Source organism: Antennarius striatus, chromosome 15, assembly GCF_040054535.1.
Source record: "Antennarius striatus isolate MH-2024 chromosome 15, ASM4005453v1, whole genome shotgun sequence".
NCBI lineage: Eukaryota > Metazoa > Chordata > Actinopteri > Lophiiformes > Antennariidae > Antennarius > Antennarius striatus.
The window spans coordinates 16,103,804-16,127,050 of NC_090790.1; the positions used below are offsets into that span (position 1 = coordinate 16,103,804).

The 23,247-nt window shown below is 41.0% G+C and overlaps 1 protein-coding gene across 2 annotated transcripts in view; it reads right to left on the minus strand.

Moving 5' to 3' along the window:
• The window catches only part of ttc28 (tetratricopeptide repeat domain 28), an 84,333-nt gene that overhangs the window by 45,131 nt on the left and 15,955 nt on the right, over positions 1 to 23,247 (minus strand). The window contains exon 1 of one of the 2 annotated variants that reach the window (XM_068334565.1): positions 11,571 to 11,819. The exons of the other annotated variant lie outside the window; for it this stretch is intronic. Coding sequence (XP_068190666.1) covers positions 11,571 to 11,597 — 27 coding nt within the window. The 5' untranslated portion in view covers positions 11,598 to 11,819. Of the gene's footprint in view, positions 1 to 11,570; positions 11,820 to 23,247 lie in introns of those variants that run through there. 2 annotated transcript variants of the gene reach the window in all.

Genomic DNA, 23,247 nt, shown 5'->3' on the forward strand with positions numbered 1-23,247 from the left:
GACACACCATTCAATCAATAAACCAAGCAACCAACCAAAAATTCAATCGATAAACCAACCAACCCATCAACCAACCAGCCAGTCGTCCAACAAACCAACCAACCAACTAAATGACCAACAATCCAATCAATAAACCAGTAATTCAAACAACCTAGAAATGAGCATCAAGGCGAACAGAAGGAGCCCATTAACACAAACAAAGTTCATTTTCTATTTTGGTCGAGGCCACGGGATCAGTTACACACTTGAGGATATTTCAGTGATAGTCAAAGCAGCAGGGTTCCACCGTCAAGAGATTCATATCCCTTTGAAATGAGATGTCTGGAGGTCAACGTAAAGGACCGGCTGACATTGTTCTCCTCTTAAACAGCACAGGAACTCACCGCCCTTCAGCTGTTCCAGCACCTGACGGCTCGGTTCATATCTTCACCTCTGCTGACTTTTACCAAACACGGTTTTCATTTTTCAAAGTTCTATTTTGGATGAAAGTGTGCTTTTCTTTCACTTTAAAAGTCCTTCATCAACTCAGACATTTAACCTTAACTCTAAATTAAAGAAGCCGTTTTCTCTGGACAAGTATTTCTAGTTAACCTCGACATAGAAGGTTTATTCCCAGAGTGACAAAAAAGCAATTCCCTCTTCCATCTCTTCTCTGTTATCTACAGACCCAGACCCCGCGTCGTCTTCGCAAACCTTTCATGTATGTGAGCAGCCGCCATCTTTGAAACAATCTCGGCCTCTCTGTACCACTCATATGCAGAAAGGGGGGGTGAGGAGGACAAGTGGCCTTCTGAACCTGTTCAGTGCAGTACAGCAGAGGGGTTCGGTTCTCTGACACCGGGTAATTAGGTGTCAGTCAACCAGCCGCTACTGTGTTCACGTGTCTGCATGCGCTGATCGTTTGATTGCCTCAGTGAACTTTGACCCGGCGGGAGCAGGGAGGGAAAAATTAGAGAAATATAGCTTGTAATAAACTGAAGGGCAGCACAACAAGTTCTTGCTGTGTCTGAACTATAGCAGGGCGATCCATCGCTTCAACAGGACCCAGAAACAACATCAGACTAACAGCTCAGAGTCTCTTCTGTGGTGATGGTGAAACAACGGTTTAGTACTCGACTTTAAATAGTGAAGCACGTGAAGCATGATGTTTAGTGAGGGAGTATCAGCGTCCAGCGTGATGTCCTTTGTATGAAAAAAATGCATCAACATGATAAAAAATGATTTACCTTCCCTATAACATCACCTTGTCCTCTGATCGTGTGACAAGGAGCTCTGAAAACATCTAGTCTCCTCTATCTGAAGACGTTTTTGGGGTTAGCTGCTAGCTGTTCCCCATTCCTTTAAAACCATTGAAGATATATTGATGGGTAATCCCTCCCAGTATGGTCCCTCTGTTGTACCGACGGATGTAAATCATTTCTGCTTCAATGTGATTTGTGTATATATGTTTGCAAGAGATTCATGTAAATAACACTAAATAATATATCAATGCAACTTGAGGTACCGAGTGAGAAAACTTTCCCTTTCCTTGTCTTCTCTCCTGAGAGTTCAGTCCCTATTGGCTTTCCCCGCTTTGCAATCCAGTGTCCTCCTCTTCCTCTACATTTTACACCTCAAACAGCGAAACGGAAAGCAGGGTCAACACCTCCTCCTCCTCTCTCGGTGATGCACCATCTTAATTAGAGCCAAATCATCCAGGGAAGGATGAGGAGAGGTGGAGGACAGGAGGGGAGGCATGGTGCAGCAGAGACCGGTGATTACTCGGGGGAAGATGCCACGTATTCAGTTCCCACTCACCGAATCAGGGCGAGGAGAGAACACATTCGTAATGATTCTCTCTACAACGTTAATTAGAGCCTCTCTGTGTTTCACATTCAGCCTCACAGGTTGAGATAACTCATGCCGGAGCAGATATCTAGCAGGGAGCAGTCAGTCATAAATTTCCTTTCAACATTTCTGTTATCTAGGACTCCTGTTCTTAGATGCTTCACTCAACATGATGCCCACAATACAGAGCATACGTGCATCGCATGCATTTCCCTCCGGCGTAATTGATTCATTGACAGCTCTTTCATTCGCTACGACTAATCCAGTAAGTGGATTACAGGTTCAGAATGTAGCACACACTAGTGGAAAGGAAAGATGCACATGCTGTTAAAGTAGGAGTAGATATTAATTCCAGCTGACCCTTCATTAACCTCTCCAATGGTTGTCCAGTACATGAATAGAAACTGTAAGATGATGCAGCGGGTCAGTCAGGATGTGTATGTAGTTGGTTTTTTATTTTAACCTTTTCAAAACAAAAAAAAAGCAGAAAAACTATGCGTTTTTGTGATACTGCTTATCTTACAGCAGAGGCAAATTTCCCGACTATTCGAAAGCTAACAGTATGAAAACAGATGCTGTATGTCAGTTTCAAACGGTCAAACACCCGCAAACTTCCTGTGGTTTAAGAGCTGGGATCTATTTTTTACATTCCATCCATATCCCAAAATACTATGAAAACATGGATGAAGTTCATGCAGATGACGGATGGAAGCCTCCATGTCTGTAAACCTCTAAGATTGTGCATCAACGGACCTTAATGTTAGCAGCTCCATCCAGCTCCTTTAAAAATCCTATTTACACTACAGCAACTCAAGTTAGCATCACAGGAGGTAGCTTTACATTCACCAAACACATTAGGTCATGCATGTAATGTATGTAAAACATACATATGTGAAACATGACTATTTAGCATTACTCTCTTGGCTTTATTTTAGGCCATCTGAGTAGGTGTTAAATGTTTAAAATATATTTTCAGTTGGTAAATCTGCTCCCTGTAAAGTCTGCATCACCAGAATGGAGAGCTAACAGAAGTGATGACAGGCTTCTTTGGACATTTATTAGAAAATAGGATGTAATATGGGTGTGAGGATGAAGAGTAGTCCTGGTTAAAGAGGAATTTAACAGCATTTGAAGAGGTGAAAATAGAGCGCCTATAGCAGTTTGTCAGACGCTCGGCCAAGGCTTCCGGATTCTCCAAGCCTTTTTGTACAGATAATTCACTTTCATGACATTTGACTCCTTTTCTTTTCTTGCAGGTTCTTTCTCTCGAGCTACATCCTGTCTAATACTTACATGATAACAAATGATTTGGTGGGATAATCACATTTCTGATTATTTGAGGCTGTTATTATCAACCTACATTCATCTGCCATGACTGTCTCTGTGATCTCAAAGTCTGCAAGTCGGCCAACAAAATTTTATTCACTTTAGTTCTGATTTGGAGTGGCATTTATGACAATTTGCAAAGTCTGAAGAAGTTTAACAAACTCCGAACTTGTTAATTAAATGACAGATTAATGACTCATTTTAGGCACAATAGAAATATCTATATCTTACATAGACCAGCAAAAGTAATGGTAAAAGCTGCTTAAATGTTTAAAGCATTGCTAAAAGAAGAGGTGCTGCAGAAGTTCACTGGGTGTATTTATGAGAATTATGCCTTCATGTGTCTCAGAAATAACTAACATACGGAGGTCCAACATAGAAAGACAAACAATATGAGACAGGAAGGGGAAAATGAACAGAAAAAGGAGAACTTTAGATTTTTATCCTTGACTAGAAGCTCTATTATTCCACAGGAGATCGGTCAGGTGTGGCGGCGCATACGCTGAAGATGTTGAAATTCTGCTGCTGCTGTCACACACAATAGTCATTAATGACATTAGTCCCAAAGGGCAATTAATTTTCAGAGTTAGTGCACCTCCCTTTCTCCCTGTGCCTCATGTTTCCTCCACGCTCTCTGCTCTTTTATTTTTTCATTAACGTTCTGGCCTCATCAGTAAGCATGGCCCACTTTAGACTCAATTTAGACCAGCTGCTTCTCGGTGAGCCAGCCAGTGGATTCTGATGTCACAGCCATTGTCTGCCAATTACAAATCAATTTAGCAGAAGAAACTCCCTAGAATGTGATTATAGGCGATACAGAGCGTGAGCCAGCGCAGAGAGTCTCAGCCAGCACTCGGATGAAGAGATCTGAGATGTTTTCCACTCTTCTCTCTGCACGTTCATATTCTGGAGTGGCTTCCAGCTCTTCTTCCTCCTCTCCTCCTCCTTCTCCTCCTCCTCCCAGTACTCCTGAGATTTTCCAAAGTCAGTTGGCTTAGCTGTTTCTGACAGCATGACATTTGCACCTCCCCACTGCCTCTCTAAGCTGAACCAATGAATACAGCAGGCAGCAATACTCAGAGGAGAGTCTGATGATATTGGAAACCTGTCTGGGCTTTATGTGATTATGGCATCTTTTCAATCCCAAATTATCTTCCTTATTTAATGTAAGTGCTCCTCTTCTCCACAGATTCAGTTGCTTTTCTCACCAATCAATTCAAGTTGGACAAAATGGGACACAAATAAATAACAGAGCTTATAAATTTGCACAAACCACAGAGATTTGGGAGCAATTTTATTCCTGAAATGACTGTTACAAGATCTGAATGACACAGATATTGGTCCACTGTCATGTCCAGCTGAAGCAGAGCTTTAATAAAGGTGAAGTAAAACCTCCTCGTGTCAAACAGGATTATGTGTCTACTTGTAACGTATTCCCTTTAATGTTTTTATCGCAAAAGCAACACAAATGGCTCTGCTAGCAGGTTGCATTAATCTTATGTACGTTTAGTTTCACAATGTTCCACTTAGTTTTGTTGGAGTCCGTTCAGAGGTTTTATGTCATTATTAATGTCAGGATATGTCTAAATGTTAAAGACACTCCTTTTTAATGCAAATCTGTACTAAATGTTCTTGGAAACTGTGAAATTAGTTTGTTTGTGCAATGATTTTTTTTTAGGGTTTATTAATAGATTCTGAAATCCTGATGTAGATCAAAAATTTAGTTTAAAATCACTGGGAAAGTTATAAAAATTCCATATCCACCTCTTTAGTTTCATCCGCACAACAATTTTTTGAGAATTTTTGAGAATATAGTTCAGTACTTTTTGTATCATGAAGAAAAATGATCAAAGTCCCCCCGCAAAAAATAAAACACTGGATCTTAACCTGGATCTACACCAGAATCAAATTCCTCTGATTAGATGTGAAATGTGCTTTACAAATTTGGGAGTATTCCTAAACTACAAAACAAAGCCACATGGTTGAAAACATCAAATGTTTGGAGTAGGAGGCAATAAATACCAAAATCCATTTATTAATGATTGAATGGAATATTTAAATCAAATACTTGAATGGCAGGAAAAAATTGGATGGCACTCCCCCAAAGCTGAAAATAAAACATATCCCATTAGTCTGTTTGGCTCGTCACATTCTTGAAAAGATTTTACTGGAAATATGTTCAGTAGATTTTTATATATTTAGAGAAAAGGTCACAAAAGCTCACGTTATGGGATGTTAAAAAAAAACAAGACAGGATCTGCTCCTTTATCTGTATCAGAACCAATATCTAGCAGTTTCTTTTCTGGCCCCACCTTTTCACCAATTTTTTCGAGTAAATTCTCAAAAACAACCTTCTTGGCAGAAGAAAGAACAAGAATAGAAAGTTAAGACTGTCACATCGTAAATTCTCCTTCATACTTATGCTATTTCTTTCCTCTTAAAAAAATTGGGTCTCGTCCGTGTCTTCTAACAAGTCCTCTGACAAACACACACATTTCTGTTCTTTCTGTTATTCCCATCATGGCACAGATGACTCTTTCTCTATTTATTTTTCCTCTCTCCCCTTTCAGCACACACATTCTTCTCCTCTGGACTCCACGACAAGATTCCTCTCTAATCAGATGTTCAGGTCTTGGATGTCCTCACTTAACTCGAGTCCACTGTTTTCAGATGGAAAGTGTCCTATCGTTGGCAGACAACATGCTGAAGCACGGACAAGCTGAGAAGTGGAGGAAGGTTAATGTTATAGAGATGTTTGAAACAATCTGAGAAGCTTTGCAAAAATCAAAATCAACGATGTGATGATCAAGAGATAAAAGCGCCGCAAACCGGAGTAAAGATGCATTCATGGAAGTTGGAAATGATTCGGTCCAAGAAGAAAACGTGTTTTTATGCCGATGATATGTGACATGATTTATGGTGAGTGACTCACTACACTCAAGAATGACCAAGTTCTAACTACGGTGGCCCAGAAGACCCACGACAAAAGCGGAACGCACATAAACAAATCAGAAAAAATGGAAAACAACAAAATATATCAACAAATCACTAATTAACCCATGAGAAAACACAAAAGTTAAATAGAAACCAACTGACATGAAAAGGCAAACTCATCAACAAAGATTGTTCCTGATTGGACGGCGCCATCCTTTTAACAGGAAATAAATATCAGAATTGTGCAGGTGATGAGCTAAAAAGTAGGAAATAAACTGTCGCCATAGAAATACAAAAACAAAAAAGTGTAAAAAAATTTCTAAATAGCAAAGGCACCAATGCCACATGTGGTTGACGTGAATGCATTTTGTCTAATATATATAAAAAATAAAATGTATTTGCCAAATTTCATGAAAAAATACGACATGGGTTTTGAGTTACAGCCCAGAAAAAAAAAAAGTTTACAGGCAGACAGACAGACAGATCGATGTACGACAAGGGAATAAAAATGAAATACAAAATCTACAGCTCAAATATCGAAATTTTCCATGCCCACAAACATAAAAAACAAAAAAGAAGCTGAGCAGCAAACGTGTACACATGCACAAACACACACTCACGCTCACGCTACATAAACAAACTGGGGCGGAGGTTGGAAGTGTTGCACCAACAAATAATGACTGCAGCTTATCTTTCGCTCCAGCGCCACATAGCTCATTTAAAAAAAAACATTTTAAAGCAGCACATGTTCTCTCCTCCTCACCCCAAAGCGTTGAGTCCCATTTGTTTACCATTAAACACACACAAACATGCATACAAACATCTCCCACCTGATGCTGTTCAGGGATGCAATCGTTACTCTGCCAACAGGTAAAAGAGTCACATGTATTCTCTGTGGCGGGTGTGCAGCAGAAACACGCAAATACATGCATGGATTTAAAAATATTTTCAATATTGTGAAGCAGCTCAAAACAGTCTGGCTAGAGGAAGGCGAGGCCGCTAAAGAGCTGAGAAGAGAGAGAGAGAGATCCCGGTGGACACAGACTTAAACACATTCACAGATAAAGTGAGTCATTGCAGGCCGATGGAGTGAGACTGGGCTGATGTTTCTGCACATCTGTTCTGGTTCAGAGGGTGTCAAGTAGAGCAGAGGAGCAACAGAGGCTGTGTGGTGATGTGTGACAGAAGGAACTCCTTCAGTTCGGACAAGCGGCGAGAAAAAACGGGAGGCAAAGAGACAAGTCACTCGTTCTGCTGACACTAAAGAAAAACTGCTTTATTCACGCCCCTCCTCTCCGGAGAAGGATGAAAGGAAAGTGAAGCTGAAACGAGAGGAGAAAGAAAGGGAATAATATCATCCTTGGGACAGATTAGGGTTCATAGGAGACAGTATCTCTGCGAACAGACGTGGTGACAAGCAAAGAGATACACCGAGAGAAAAGAAAGACACTCGCGTCCTGAGGATATGAATCCGTGCTGCTCTATCAACATGACAAGCTCCTTGGGGAGTGTCGTCCTCTCAGCCCGGAGAGAAAGTCTAGCTTTGGTCAACACTCAGGGAATTCCTTTGTGCCACTTTCTGCTTCTAAAACACAAGAAGACAGGCTGAATGCAAACCCACACTCAGTAAATGTCCGTAACACTCCTGGAAGTAGCTGGACTAAGAGTACAAACAACTGCTCATGCATTCATTTAAAAGTGGAACTTGAAAATTCAAATGAACTTCATCACAACTTCAGATCACATTCCCAGTCTGCAAACATCAGCAGACATCCCTGGTATCTTATCAGCAATCAACCAAAAGGGAGAATCTGAGTCACCGATTTCTAAAAGTAAAATGGATCCACAGACTAACTTGCATTTTGATTTGGTTTCCTCTGAATTTGTTTCTGAACTTGGACGTCATTTGATTAAAAACTGGCCTGGTGTTCCATAAAAATAACAATTTTCAATAATCTAAAATGTAAAGATGAGGGCTGTGAAGAGCCGACTGTCATACAAATAACTCCAGTAAACTATTTATCTTCTGTCAAATTTCTATTCATGTCACATCGATTATTATTAGATTCGAGTTATTGGCAGTTTTTGAGTCACTGTGATCCTTTTATTGCTCGCTAGTTTTCATCATCTTACGTTCACACAACGACACTCAGTGGCTTCAGACTTGGAAACCTGCGGCGCATCTTTCTGCTGGATTATACCGGAGAAGAATGTGGCGATTATTTGGTGTACACATTCAAACTCCATGTGTGACTGAGCCCTCGCGCACAGACGGATTTCAGTTTGGGGGGGTATGGTGGGGGGGTAGCTTTGAGCAGCTTAGCTGCATTGTAAGTAAATACATTACACTCAGTGCATTGCCAATCTGACCGAGAGTCAAATGTGAAATGTTTCTTGTCTTATTTTGGGCGATCAGCTACGCCTCAGAGAAACACAAAAAATAAAAATAACAAGCCACTCTGCAGCTCCTGAGTCCATGACAGCAACGTATCCCGACTGGAATGAACTCAACAAGCCACGGTTTTACTCTGAAAAAGAAGGAGGTCCTGTGATGCTGCTCTTCCAGCAAGTCAAGATGAAAGCGTCATTGATCCTCCGTGCATCACATTTATTAATCTTTCATATTTATCACACCCAATCATCAGGATCATGTGTAGTGTTCTTCTTCTGCTGACTTCTCCTCTGAAATCAGGGTCAAAGTTGTTCTTTCAACTAACAGTCTATTGATCAAAACTATGGATCACACCAACAAACATCACTGTCATTTCTGCCCGCCAATATTAACAATGTGCAAAAACATACAGGTATGAGTAGCCCAAAGGAAAGGAATCCAGGAACATTGTTGTGTATCGAAATGATATGAGGAGGATTCGGTAAAAAAGAGGATCTGGGATCTGCATCTCTACTTCTGTTTTGTTCAACAGGACGATGAAAAACCTGCAAAAAGTCCATCAAACTTGGGTCGGAAAAATGGGTCGGAGCAGAACCTTTACTACCAGGTGAGCTGAACAGATATCACAGGGACTGAGGTTCCCTCTGGGTTCAGGACTACATGTGACTCCCCCTTTAACATCATGGATACGTTTTCAATACATCCTGTTGACAAAAATATTGACTAGCAGTTTCCAGGAAACTTTACTGGGCTACGAAACTTTCAGTTTGGCTTTAGACGCCTAACAGCCCGAATTCCAGAATCTCTTCATTTTATTTCCTCTTTCTCTACCTTCCAGATTCTTCCATATCTTTTCTCTCAGGTTTTCATTTCCTTCCTCCTGTCCTGAGTTTAACTGAATGTGATTTCATACGTCAGATAAGATGACCCACAAGAAAAGCTTATGAGGAAAACAAAAAGACATCTACACAAGTGTGTATTTATGTGTGTTGGTGCACAAGCGCCAGCTCTCATTTATGGCAGAAAGGGAATATTGATTTTATAGCATCTTACATCATTAAATAGCAGTTAGATTCGAAGCAATACATTGCAGCTCATAACACAGCGGCTGCCCTCATTCACTCGACATTCTGCCGGAGCACGGAGGCCTGAAGACATTAATTGTTTGTGTCTTCGACAAACACTTGAAGAGTCCGCTTTGACATCAGTTTCTATAAATATTCATGGCAACAAGTGTAAAAAGGAAGTATTTTAAAAATTTTAGGGAGGCAGTTAATGGCTGTACAGTGGATCTGCAGCCTCAGAAACACACAGCACAAGCGGTTCGCCGAGTCTCTTTCAGAGGCTTTCGTCACTCTGTGAGGATCCAGAAGTCGTTGAACATGAACCAGAGGGAGATGTAAGAGCAGCAAGGCGCCTGCACAAAGAAATCTTTAAATCGTGGAGAGGAAAGCTGACTTCACGCCCAACATCAGTTTATTGGTCAGACCCAGTATCAGCATTTCAGATCCAACCGCAAACCTGACAAACACGTGGATAAAAGCAGTTTTATATTTCATGTTTTTCCACCACATGAGGCAGATCGAAGTTAGTTGCACTGTCCCTTTAAAATACGTAACTCACCAAGTAATAACCAGACACATAGTTGAGTAAAAAAACAGGATATATCTAGGCTCCATTTCTCATCTCATCATTCCCATTAGCGCTTTAACAGCTGACAGTCTGGCCCTTCCAGTTAACACAGTCCATTGGGAACACTGGGAGTTATTACACCTCCATCTGACACTTGAAGGACTGGGCTGGCAGACTTTCCAGAGGAACGCTGTCGCTCCCTGTGATCTTTGAGCCAGAAACAAATTTAGTTCAGCAGCAAATCCCCGTTCACACTTCCCACTCACTAGACTGAGGTTTTAAAATATCTTTATTTTCCCATACGGCCGATGGGTTCCCCCCACTTCAAACAGGAGAGTTTATAATCACGCCAGCAACTAGGTGCTCTCAGCTAAATGCTAACATATAATTATTAACCAGTGGCGGTTGAAACTTCATTTACCCAAGTAATAGTAATGATAATGATAGAAAAAACAGCTGAGACTGAAGGGAAATGTTATTTCACATCATTTTTGAATAAAAACAGATGTCAAGTTGAAGGATACCCAAAAAAAACCCAATTATGATTCAACCTCTGGGGATAATGAACGGACTGAACGTCGTGGGGACGCATTTAATTACCTTAAACATAAGGATGGTGTTGGAGGAAAAGTCAGAGGATCAACAGAAGGTTTGGGGTTCATCCTCTGGAGAACACGACCTTCTGTTGAACCATCTGGGACCTGTTCAGGTCTTTCAATGTAACACACAGTAAAGTCTTATTTTATGTCTTACATCGTGACACACATTTACATCTGGTCAGGTCAGATTTACAACCTATATACTTCAGACAAAAGAAAAATGATTATCAATAGCGTTAATTAATCTGTTGAATATTGATCCAAAGTTATGTCTTCAAGATTTTTAATTATCTCTTTTATCACTTGCTGTATTTAATGCCTTTCTCCTGAGCCGCCTTGTATCAAAGATGATATACAGTGCAAATACAGTTCACTATTATTATTATTGATTAACCTATTGTCGCAGCCGCATCGTTGATTTCCTGTTATTGACTGTTTCGGCTCTGCCTTTTTCGTCAGTGTTTAACAACAGATTAATGCAACAGATACAAAAGTTATTTACTCAATTGGTCTATTTTATATTTTTAGTCGATACTGATGTGCCATACATTTATAGATCATCAATACTCAGTGATTTCACACTACTTTTTAATGTTGGTAACTCTTAAAGCTCTTAAAACGTTTTTATTCATCATGCCATTCATCATCATAACATAACAGCTGTTTTACAGGCTCCCTGGTGAATGGTGAGTTTTAAAACCACTTTAAAGACTTTTACTATGAATTTCTCCGAGTATAATCCTCTAATAATCCGACACAGCCATGTTGCTGCAGTGAGAATTATTAAGGGATTATCCTGAATAAAGCGTCCGTGTCTGCTCTCCTGTTGATGCCACATTCCGGTCCAACTTGAGACTCACCTTCTTCCTGGGCTGCCATTTCATCATCTTTGTGGAGCAGACGTGCGTCAAAGTGTCACAGCAGCCGGAGTGGAGCGACGTGAACGCGCGTCAGGAGCGTCTCACGCCCGACGGTCAAACAGCGTCCGACGCGCCCGGCTGCGGAGGAAGTTAGTCCGGGTATAATCCCGATTGGATGCCGATGGGAGGCTCCGGGGGACGCGGTGCCGCTGTCCGGTCTTCAGAACCCGGTTTGGAGGAAGTCTCATCTGTGCGCTCCGGCAGCTCCAACGGCTCCGAGAGCTGAAGTGAACGGAGCGCTGAGACGGTCAACCCACACTGATGCTCTCTCTCTCTCTCTCTCTCTCTCTCTCTCTCTCCGTCTCTTTCCCCCTCTCTCTTTCTCTCTCCCCCCTTTCCGTCTTTACTGCAGGCAGTAGAAATACTTCTACTTTCGCTTTTGTCCTTGTAAATTTCGCAGAGGCATGAGCGCGGATCCCTGGGGAGGCAGAGAGTAACCCACCCCCCACCCCCATCCCGTCTTTTTCATCAGTATTGAGTTGTATGTACATTAAAGTAACAACAATGATGATATACTATGAGAAAAAGTTATCCAAAAAAACATTCAGCAATTTTTGGCTCCACATCTATTACAAAATCCTTATTTTCCATAAGCAATTTTTGGCAATGAGAATAATTTATAGTTTATTCAAGTATCTGCTAAATATTCAAGATGTACACAATGACCACCAATCAACCAATCAAGTAGCATTATCTAGTTTATGTTTAATAAATTATTATTTATAACACACACACACAAGGGGCCTGTCATCTTGCAAATAATGGGAGGTAGAGCGTCGTTGCCCCCAATAAGCAGCTTGTAACGGGACGGTGCCTTGCTCAAGGGCACCTCGACAGTGTTCAGGACGGCCACCCTCCAGTCCCCAGCCCAAGCCCCAGTGGACTGAGCTACTGCCGCCCCAAACTGCCCCAAATATTCTGACCACACAATGTTTAAGAGGCTGAAAAATTATTCCTAGGTCCTAAAATCTTTCCTGCTACATGCCCAACCCTTCCAACAAAGTTAATGAACAACCATCAGATATGTTTCTGTAATCCTTCTGACAGACACACAAATAAAGCAGCCGCCGCCGGTGAAAGCACCCCCTCCTTGGTGGAGGTAATTAACTGGTTCACACACATGGTAGACTATTTTTGATCGGCAGCTGTACTCAAGCATCTCTCATGCAACTTCAAATAATGGATGGTTTTTCATGTTCTACATCCCAGAGCTACAAGTGCCACATAAACAACAGCAGAATGAGCGGAGAGTAAGAGATCTGAGAGAACACAAGTAGGCAGAAGGAGAACCCAACACCTCCCGGTGTCTCTGCACTCGGGCTGTCAGAAAAGAGCGGGTTTGAAACTGGAGCTGAGGGATCAGAGAGGCTGAGCGGGCAGCGACACCAGGTCTGAGAGAAAGGCCTTCAGAAGCTCCACAAACAAAGATGAAGGGTAGATCCAACATCACAAACCAGCACTGAAGAAAGGTCCTCCTATTTGGCCACTTAGACTCTAGATCTGAAAATACAATGACGTCCCGATAATGTATCCACTTCACAACAGTGTTTTTTATTTTTTTTAGCTGAGAAATAGATGAGAAAATGACAGAATTATAGGTGGCGGGTATTAGCTTAGCTTGCCATAAGAAGTGGGGAAAACAACAAACATGTTTTGATGCATGTGAAAAAAAATTTGCATAAAAGTACAAGAATTATGGACGGTTACGGACGCTTTCATTTCATCTACTAGTGAGTATCTAGGAAGACTTTCATCTGGGCGAGAAATAAACAACACCTTTACGGCTATTTAAATAAAAATATACAGTAATCCCTGGCGCATTTGCGCATCAACACGCGCAATTTCACCTCATTGCAGATTTTTAGTAGGTAGTCACATGATACCGTACGCGCATTCTATTGGTTGACGGTACCCGGAAGTGCGCTACGTTCCATGAGTGTGGGACTTACATGAGACACTAAAGTGCTTTAAACAGTCAATAAGAAAAGGGAAAAGGTAATCAGATAGAAGGTGGTTTAATATCAGTATGGTGAGGGTTCATAAACGTTTAAATACCGTAAGATAAATAGTTCGTAATTATATCGCGGAATTCGTTATTCGCATGTGGCTCCTGAAACGCATTACCTGCGAGTAACAAGGGCGCGCTCTACTTTTCCCATTAGTGAGCTTTAGAGATGCTTGTGGTTAAATTTATGTTTTATGTTTTTAGTTGATTAACTTTACTTATAATATTTGAGCCATTTTGTCTTTTATCTATAATGTTTGTTCTTTTTATTCATTCGCCTGTACAGCACTTTGGTCGACTGCGGTTGTGGTAAAGTGCTCAACAAATAAAGTTTGGATTGGATTGGACTGGATTAAATTTGGTTTATCTAGCGGTCTCTTTCTGCATTCATTCTGTGTACTAAGATAAACTAACATACTGTAGTTAGCTGATGTATTAGTGCTTCATGATCTCTGGCTGTAGCTTCTCTTTACTTTTCAAAAAACAGAAGTGTTGTTATTTTCATTTGGCTATCACCAAAAGGAGAACAATAAATTTTGACTTAAGTATAAAGTTCTTTTTCCTCAGTGGCTCTGCTGAAGAGAAACAAATCATCGATTGCAAAGCTAGCATGTCATCACCGTCCTAAAGTGAAGGGCTGGTGGGAGCGGACTGAAGGGGCTTTGTGTGTGATTGCAATGGCTTCCCGAATCAATACCAGAACTGAACTTCACACAGTGACAGCGAGGGTAAATTGTAGTGAAGGATGACGATCGCTAACACCATTTCCAATCATAGAAACACACACAGTCTGAATTGTCTGCTTGTGTGGGACTGTCATTTAATGAACAACCTAATCTCCAGACACAAACACGCCAGGGGTGAATTAGTTTTAGAGGAGAATCACTTCTAGCCGGGACTGACGCTCAGTTTGGTCATCAGCTGAGAGATAACCCGATGTCACCGGAGAAGCCTCCACTCGACCAGGCTTCTGTTCAGCTTCTGGTTGCAAATGAAATATGTGTAATTAACATCATTAGTCTCGAGAAGGTCTCAGCAGTAGCTGCTATTTCTAACAAGTCTTCCTGAATTAATTTTTGATGTGATCCATGTAAAAGAATTACAGATCAATCCCAAAACCTGAGGAGTTGATTGATTTTTCTTATGAAAACACATGAAAATGACCAAATAAAATATTTATGACATCACACAGACTGAAAAATCCACCAATCCGTGCAAAAGGGGGCGTGTCAAGCTCCCCTCACTGTCATGTATGATCCCACGACAGTCTCGCCCAATGCACATCACAGTTACACGCATGATAGCGCAACAAGTCTGCTTCTAATGGGCATATTTGTTTTTATTTTTTATTTTATATACTTTAGTAATCCTCGATGGAAAATTAGTAGCAAACTCTTGTTAGTCAATCAGAAACATATCACATGCATGCATAGCTGTTAATTAGCATCAATGTAGACTGTCTTAGGTGTGATGAAGACCTCTGACTGCTGAAAACTCCACATCTGATATAAACATCCATGCCCAAACACGTCCAAGTGCCTTCACGTGGGTTTCCACACCTCCACCAGGGGGCAGTGAAGAACCTAAAACCTCAACTAGTTTTTTTTCCACGTTTTTTTTCAACTCTCTTTCTTTTTCTTTGGTGATTTACCTTTTTTATTGCCTTGCTTGAATTGCACCCCTCCACCCACCCAACTATTTCTGTTGGTATAGCTCTAAAACATCCCTCTTTATCCGTATCATGACAAAGACCACAGGTCCAGAAGACCAAGGCAGACGCTGACGATGCTTTTGTCTCATTGCATATGGGTTCTACTTCAGGCTATGTTTATATTCTCAAGTTAAACCATGATTCTAATTTGACAAAACCGATTTCTTTTGTAACTTGAAGATGCTACCAGAGGTGTCTGGACTCCACGGGGGAACCTACCCGCCTGCCGCTGAGCACAGCTACCTTGCACCGTGAAATCTAAGAGTCTAAGCACCTACGATTTTTCTGACATTTTCAATGAACGGACACGTCAGACCTGCTAAAAAGAAGCCCCTTTGCTTTGTCATGCTGAGCATGTTAGCATCCCGATGTTCCTATTTAGCCTCTCAGAACAGCTAATGAGGTCGACTCGTGTTGATTTATCTCAGGAAAAATCTCAGATGCAGGAACTGCTGGGCTGTAAAATTCATCAGAGGAGGTACTTCTGATGTGAAGAAAGCTCCATAAAACACTTGGGCACGAAGGTGCAGACAAACAAACCCAACTCACTTGCAGACAGCTCATAGCATCCACCTGTGAAACATATATATTTGGTACTTGGAGTAATGTGAGAAGCTAGAAATAAATCCTACCCTGATGATATACAGAGGCGGTTTATATTATGATGAAATGATGAGAATATCACAAGGAAATTTAAATTCGAGAGCTCACAGACACTAGATGTGTCTCTCAGTGTGTGAAGTTAAAACTGAATAAAATGTCGCTCAACTGTTCGTTTTAAAATATTGTACAATCAAATGATGTGAGGATTATGATGTCATTACCTCCACTGAGGAGATTATGCTGGATCCGTCTGTCTTCCTTCAGTGAATCTGGTAGTTATTTTAGTTTCTCATTCCTCATGTACTTACATAAAGTCGGCAAGTGTATAAATGTTTTGTCATGGATTTAAACCCATTATTTGTAATGGAAATGTGTCTCTTCTTCCAGTGAGTCTTGTTAGACTTTGGTCCCTTGTGTGAGGTGAACGCCTTCGGAGAGAAGCTGCGACTCCTGCTGCGCTGATATGAACATGAAAGACAAAGCGACTGCTTCAGAATACTAAGAACCTCCATATCTGTGTTTGAGGCCCCGTTTTGAAACGACATAACACTGGGCTGCAGCCGGGGCCCTGAGCCCGAGGGCCGTCTACAACCGCAGTACCAGAGCTGGATGATGTTTGCAGGATGCAGGACAAGTGATTTTTAAAGCACACAATCAGTGATCAGCATTTTTCGGCATCACCTGTTCCTACGTTGACCAATAACATGACAAAGTGAAATCTGATGAAAAATGTATGAGGTTGAATGATGGACAAAGAAGAAAGGCTTGTTGCTGTTTTTGATGATAGTTATAAAAAAAGAGATGTTGGCAAGAGATGGAGTTGGTATTTGAACAACCTAGCGACTATGTGCCTGTTTCTGATTGGCTGTTAGTGATAGGTTAATGTCCAGCTGCACAGGTCTTTTTTTTTTCTAAAGGAGACGAGTCCCTTTGTGACATCCAGGAATGACTCCATAATTGTTTTTTCTTCTTCTCTGACCAGAAGACCGCTAGCGTGACACTTCCATCGCCTTGACTGACCTGCCTTATTGACTTCACATTGCTGGATGTGATCGTCCTGGTCGGGGGTCTAACTTGTAGCGTTGCCAGGTATCCAACTGAGAGACAGGAAGAATTAATGGCGCTCTGATCAGCTAATTTGACCCTCATAAAGACAAATATATGTTATCGTGTGAACCCGACATCAGGGTGTTTAAGTTGCTGTCCATTTAAAGAAATAATTCACCCCAAAAATTCTAATCCAGTCATGATCTACTGATTCCACAAAACATTTCTGATGCGTCACAGCAGCAGAGTTGCAGCATCCACATTCCTTAAAGCAATTGAACAAGATGGCAACTTGCTGAAACAAACAGTAGGTGAGTAAATTGCATACACCTCCAACCCAGAAGTCCTTTTCAATTCAATTAAAACCTCATCCAAACTCCATCAAAAATTTGTGACACTTCTTATGACCATGTGTTAGACAGCCACAGTTGATCTGGAATCACGAACCCCCCTCAGACGCCATCAATAATGCAGCAGCTGTTTTTATTTGTGGCAGAAAGAGAGACAGAGAGAGAGAGAGAGAGAGAGAGAGAGAGAGAGAGAGAGAGAGAGAGAGAGAGAGAGAGAGAGAGAGAGAGATGTGTTTATGCTCGTGGCTGCTGGCGGCCTCATTGTTTTTTCATGAAAACTGTAAACAGCATATTTACAACCTGTTACAAGGAGCAAACAAAGGAAGCGCAGAGGCAGGCAGACGCCAGAGGTATGCAAATAGCACCAGCGTTTGGAGCTGGGGTCATTAATACACACTTCAACTCAATATTACCGCTACAAAAATGTAATTGTACAATATATGACTCGTATATCTCACTGATTCAGTGTGTTCCTCAGCAACACAATGATATCATCTACCGAAAAGGTACGAGTGCTGCGCCGGCCGGCTTGCCTGACATTATTTTGGTGATGAGGTAATAAAGTCAACCCTGACCTTTGAACGTTGATCTTTTTCTCCCGAGGTTGGAGGAGGTGTTTGTCAGAGGCAACACATATCTTCATCAAATCAAATATCAGTCTTATTTATCTCTTTGACCGGCATCATCACTCTGCCTCTGCACACACACACCATATGTCAAGAAAGTCAATTTGATGGAGCACCTCTTGCAGCCAACGTGACTATTAAACACTCGCTATGGCAGTGATGAATGCAGTGCTTCCAAACTGACTATAAAAACTCCGTAAAGCCGGGAGGAGCTGCAGATTCAGGTGATAATTCTCTGTAGGTTCATCACAGTGAACGACACCTTGCACATTTCATTTCATTTGTTATGATTAAAATAGTGATTATAGAGGCTTTAATGTACCGTCACGGTTGATATTTCATTTTTATTGGTGATATCAAGACCCCTGGGTGATGCTGTGAACACAGCTTGTTTTTGTTTTTGTGTGTGTAGAAGAGTCAAGTATAAATTTAAAATTTGTGACAATCAAATAGAGAGCATCTATTTACTAATACAAAGTAAATGTTCATCAGTCATAAAATCAAACACTTTAAAAATCAAATGCCTTAATAAGAATTTAGATTGTCCTCATTTTATTTAGGAAAAGGATGAAAACCCAGAGGGCCAATCAAATTGAAGAATCCAGCTAAGACCCGCACTGCCTGTGATTGGTTTAGCATGACAGTGGTGTTTGGCCTATCAAAGAAAGGAGAGCATGACAAACATTCTCATCCCAAACCAAAAAAAAAAAAAAGATTTGTAAATTTGCCTTTTAGACCTACACTGTCTTCTGGATATGGTGGAAAAATCAAATCATCTGTTTCTTTTCCAAAAGGCTCATCATTCAGAAAAATATCACACATAAGGATGCACTGATAGTTAAATTATAGCATGGAGTCACAACAGCAAAGGGTTTTAGCTCCTGCCAATAATCTGCTTTTTAATTTGTACAAAACTCAATAAAACAGACGGAAAATAACAAAGAACATTAGGATATGGTCCAAATGAAGTTGAAAATGCAGCTGCAAATAAAACCTTTTGTGGGCTTTCCACTCAATGTTGTTCTTAAATTTATCAGCGTTTAGTGTGAACATGGTCTGAGTGTGAGATAAAGTCTGCAGCAGCATGGATGCATCAGTCTGTGTGGCCTCCAGGCGCCCGCCACAAATGAGAACATTCATCTTTGGTACCATACACCACCACACACACACACACACACACACACACACACACACACACACACACACACACACACACACACACACACACACACACTGATGTCTAATCCAGTCATTCTTCTCTGCAGCCAGTGTTTCACCTGCTGTTGCTTCTCTTTTATACACAGACGGCATTCATCCGCATCTCAGCCACCTCTTCCTCACTTATCATCTCTCTCTGTCCCACTTTCAATACTTCCTGGTGTTGTTGTTTAAGGATTTGAGCGCAACTGTGTCTACAAGACATGTTTAAATGCAACTAATCTTTTTTTGCCAAACACATTTTCTCCTGAAATGAAATGACAAAATACGCTGTGCGCCTTCAAGGACAACTCATGGAAGATTTGTCCCACAAAAAACACAATACTGTTGGAAAAATAAAGTTTTCAGTGTATAATGTGATAACACTGAGCTTTACTGCCATACTGTCTGTAGCTCTGGCCAGACTACAGTGCTTTGAATATTTAGGCTGCTATGTTCCAACCTTTCTGCCTCCCATCACCAGCTCGTCATTACAGATTCGCCACCTTTATCTTTTCATCGGTCTCAGCAGGATCACCAGCCGCCGCCACCACTAGTGTCTAGACTCCAAGCAGGGGGGATTTATCTCATGATTCTCCAGACGGATGCCTCCCTGAGTCTGAGCAGCAAACCGTTTCATGAATAATCAAACGGTTATCTTTACTTCATTCACTTGTCTCTGCTCATTGAAATGGTAGTTCAGTCAGCTTGAATAAAAATGAAAATAATAACTGGGTTCAGCTCATACACTAGATTGAAAAAAATCTACCCCAGATAATGTAAAATACTTTTTCAATTTGTTAGCCCCAAGCATTGATTTCAGACACTGACTTGTTGTTAGAGACCAATCTTGTTATCATTTTGAGTTGATACAATGGACACCCCAGAAAAAAGTATCTTTGGGGTCTTAGCTTGTTGTTTTTGTTTTACGTCCCTTCTATTTTCTGTTGTGGCAGAGACTGTTAGCTGTGAGCTGAAGGTAGCACAGCATTTTGCTCCTGAGTTATTTCTCAGGACTTGGTGGAGACCAAAAAAAAAAGACAAAAAAGTGAAGCTAACATTTGTAAAATTAATTAAAAAACAACAACAAATAAATAGTAGCTCTTGTTAATCAAGATGTTAGGGATTGGTTGATTTTCTCTGTGTGGATAAACAAGTACGTCTACTGAACGCTTTAGAAAGACAGATGAGCGACGAGAAGAGCACTTCTCTTTCTCTGCATACAACCAACATGATAAATGTTACGAGCAGACCCTGACACACTCTGGACTGGCGCGCACGTCCTCGGCTGTGAATCACACAAGTGCAGGTCAAGAGTTCAAAGGTCAGATGGTGTGATGGTGAACACGATCATATGGGGGTCACTGCAGGGCTAATCAAGACCAGAGTCGAGAGGTTTGTTTGTTTATCAGATCTGTCCAGCTGTGTGTGTGTGTGTGTGTGTGTGTGTGCGTGCGTGTGTGTTTTGCTTATCTGTGCCAACATGCTTGTGCCATTACAATAAATATATTGATTCAGTAACACATCCTAAAGTATTTGATCCTGTCCCGTTGACAAGGAGGAAAGATTGGGAATAAGCATGAGGCGACACCTCTGCAACCTGGGGGGTATTGATCAGTGATAGACTAATAAATCCCTTAGGCTGTTGATTATCAGATTTTATTCTATATTGTGTTTTGAAATAGATCTATTCATCTTTAACTATCGTAACTTTGATGAACCAAATGTTTTCACGCTCTGAGTCGATTATCAGTTTCGTTCTTTTGTTCAGTTGGTGGGTTTCCGTACGAACGAGGCGTTCACTGTCACCTCGTGACAGGAGGTACTTGTTCTTTGAGCACTCGAGTCTCTCATCATGGAGTTGACATCATCATCAGCGTTATCACCCTGCAGATTACATCGATCCTGCACACCAGCGGCCACACAAATGTACACATCACCATAATTACATTGCTATTGTTGTATTGGGGGGTGAATTTCAAATAACATACTCACAACATCCAGGAGGAAATAAGTTGCAACATGTTGCCAGTGGAGACGATAAGAGAGGTCAGCGAACGCCACGTGTTCTGTTTATGTTTCCACGTTACGCATCCTCCGTTAACGAATGGCTAATTTGATCTGCCTTATGGCAAGGTTGTATTAAATTGTGCATGTTATGTTGTCTACTGCACACACTCACACACACACACACACACACACACACACACAGAACTTCGGCTCTTGTGATGTTCGACTTAATTACCAGACAGCGGTGTGAGTGGAGTTCTGTCGTGCCACTGGTCCCTCTGGACACAAATGAAGGTCACGTTTTCACGAGACCTTCATCACACATGATGGCAGCAGAGCGACGCGAAGCTGATCACGTTTCAACACGAGGGTTGTTATTCTGTTGTTAACCGCAGATTACATCTTTTTAAAGCATCAGCCCGGAACTATCAGTCCCTGTTTTTCAATTAAACAAAGAAAAAGACAAAAAAATGTCCAAACCCTTAAGATATTATAGATAAATTTCAAACTAGAATACTAAGCAGCTGAGCCGACACGCCTCACCAGTCTGAACCTGGTCCAGCAGTTTTTTTTTTGCTTTATGGAAGAAAACATAATAAAGCAGAAATCCTTGAGGAAGACATAACAACCAAACCAACAGGCTAATGGCAACAAACCAACGAGCTAACAGACATAATAAACAAACCAACAGGCTAACTGACATAGATGAAAATGGCCTCCTTGGTTGAGGTAATAATAATAATAATAATCTTGAAACCTTGAATTTATTAATTTTTTACTTTTTAATGGTGGTTACAATTACATTGATTTTAGATTGTTTCAGGGGGTTTTTTTTCCAGTTTTTTTTTTCAGATTAATCTTCTAGTGTATTAAAGTCTGAAGTTAAATTCTTAAAAATAAGAAAAAGGGGATTAATCAGTGGTTTTAAATATGTTCAGGCACTGCAGAGCCAAAATCCTTTTCGACAAAAACATACAATGAGATGATTAATTAAACACATTGTAAAATAGTTTGAATATTAAATCAAATGAAATATCGAGGAGTAAATTCTCTGCGTTCGGGGTGCATGATGTGAAGAAAGCGATGGAAAAGCTGCATAATTGATGATTCGTTCCGGTCAGATAATTCTCCCTACAGTCGATCAGTTTTTGAAGAGAGAGGAGAAGCACATGCAGCTTTTGAAGAATTTCACTAAAAAAAACCATGAATATATAATTTCAAACTGGGGTTAAAGATAAGCTGGAACATACAAGAGAGGATGAACCCCATCTGATTGTGAAACTGCTGCTGCTGCGTTCATTAATCGTTCGGTGCTTGCACCAAGCGCTCCTACACTTACAGATGAAGACTAAACAGCCTCTTACAAGCTGGATGATTATTGTGAATGTCGACACTGTTTGTGAAGCGTGGAGAGACAGTTGGTGGCACATATGCCCGGTGGAGCTGGCACAGCGTTACTGGGGCCTGCCAAACAGATGAGCCTGTAATTGTGTTTGCTTTAATGGTAAGGAGAGCTTGTCCAGGGTGTTTACACATTGTTTACTGCTGGGTGTTTATCTTCTTTCAGTTATTTAGTCCCATTCCATTAGTTTTCCTGCACACGATGCATCATGACATTTCCTCCAGTTTACACCAGAATGAACCATCAATACAAAAGATTACCGGCTAGAGCGCATATCCCCATGGAGGTATGATTCTTACTGGTCTATCTAGTGTTCCCAACCTATCCCCCACCCATCTGCAAAACGCATCTGGAAATCTCTTTTTGCTGCTTTTGCATAGATGGGGGAAAAAGTCCCAAAAAATTACCCAAAATCCTGAATCCACCAATCTATCTCCATCAAAATTTAAAGAAATTTTACCTGACAGACACGCCTCCCATTCCCAGTTTAAAAGGAATCTGTTAATCTGCATAGTTAGGTTGTGAAACAGAACGGGATTAAAGGAGGGGGGAAATGTTCCATATTCTTAACAAGATTTAATGAAACCCGTCCTGTATTTGATTAAAAAAATCCTGCCAAATAGATGCAGATGAAAACATTCTCAGCAGAACCTGTTAAGCATGAAT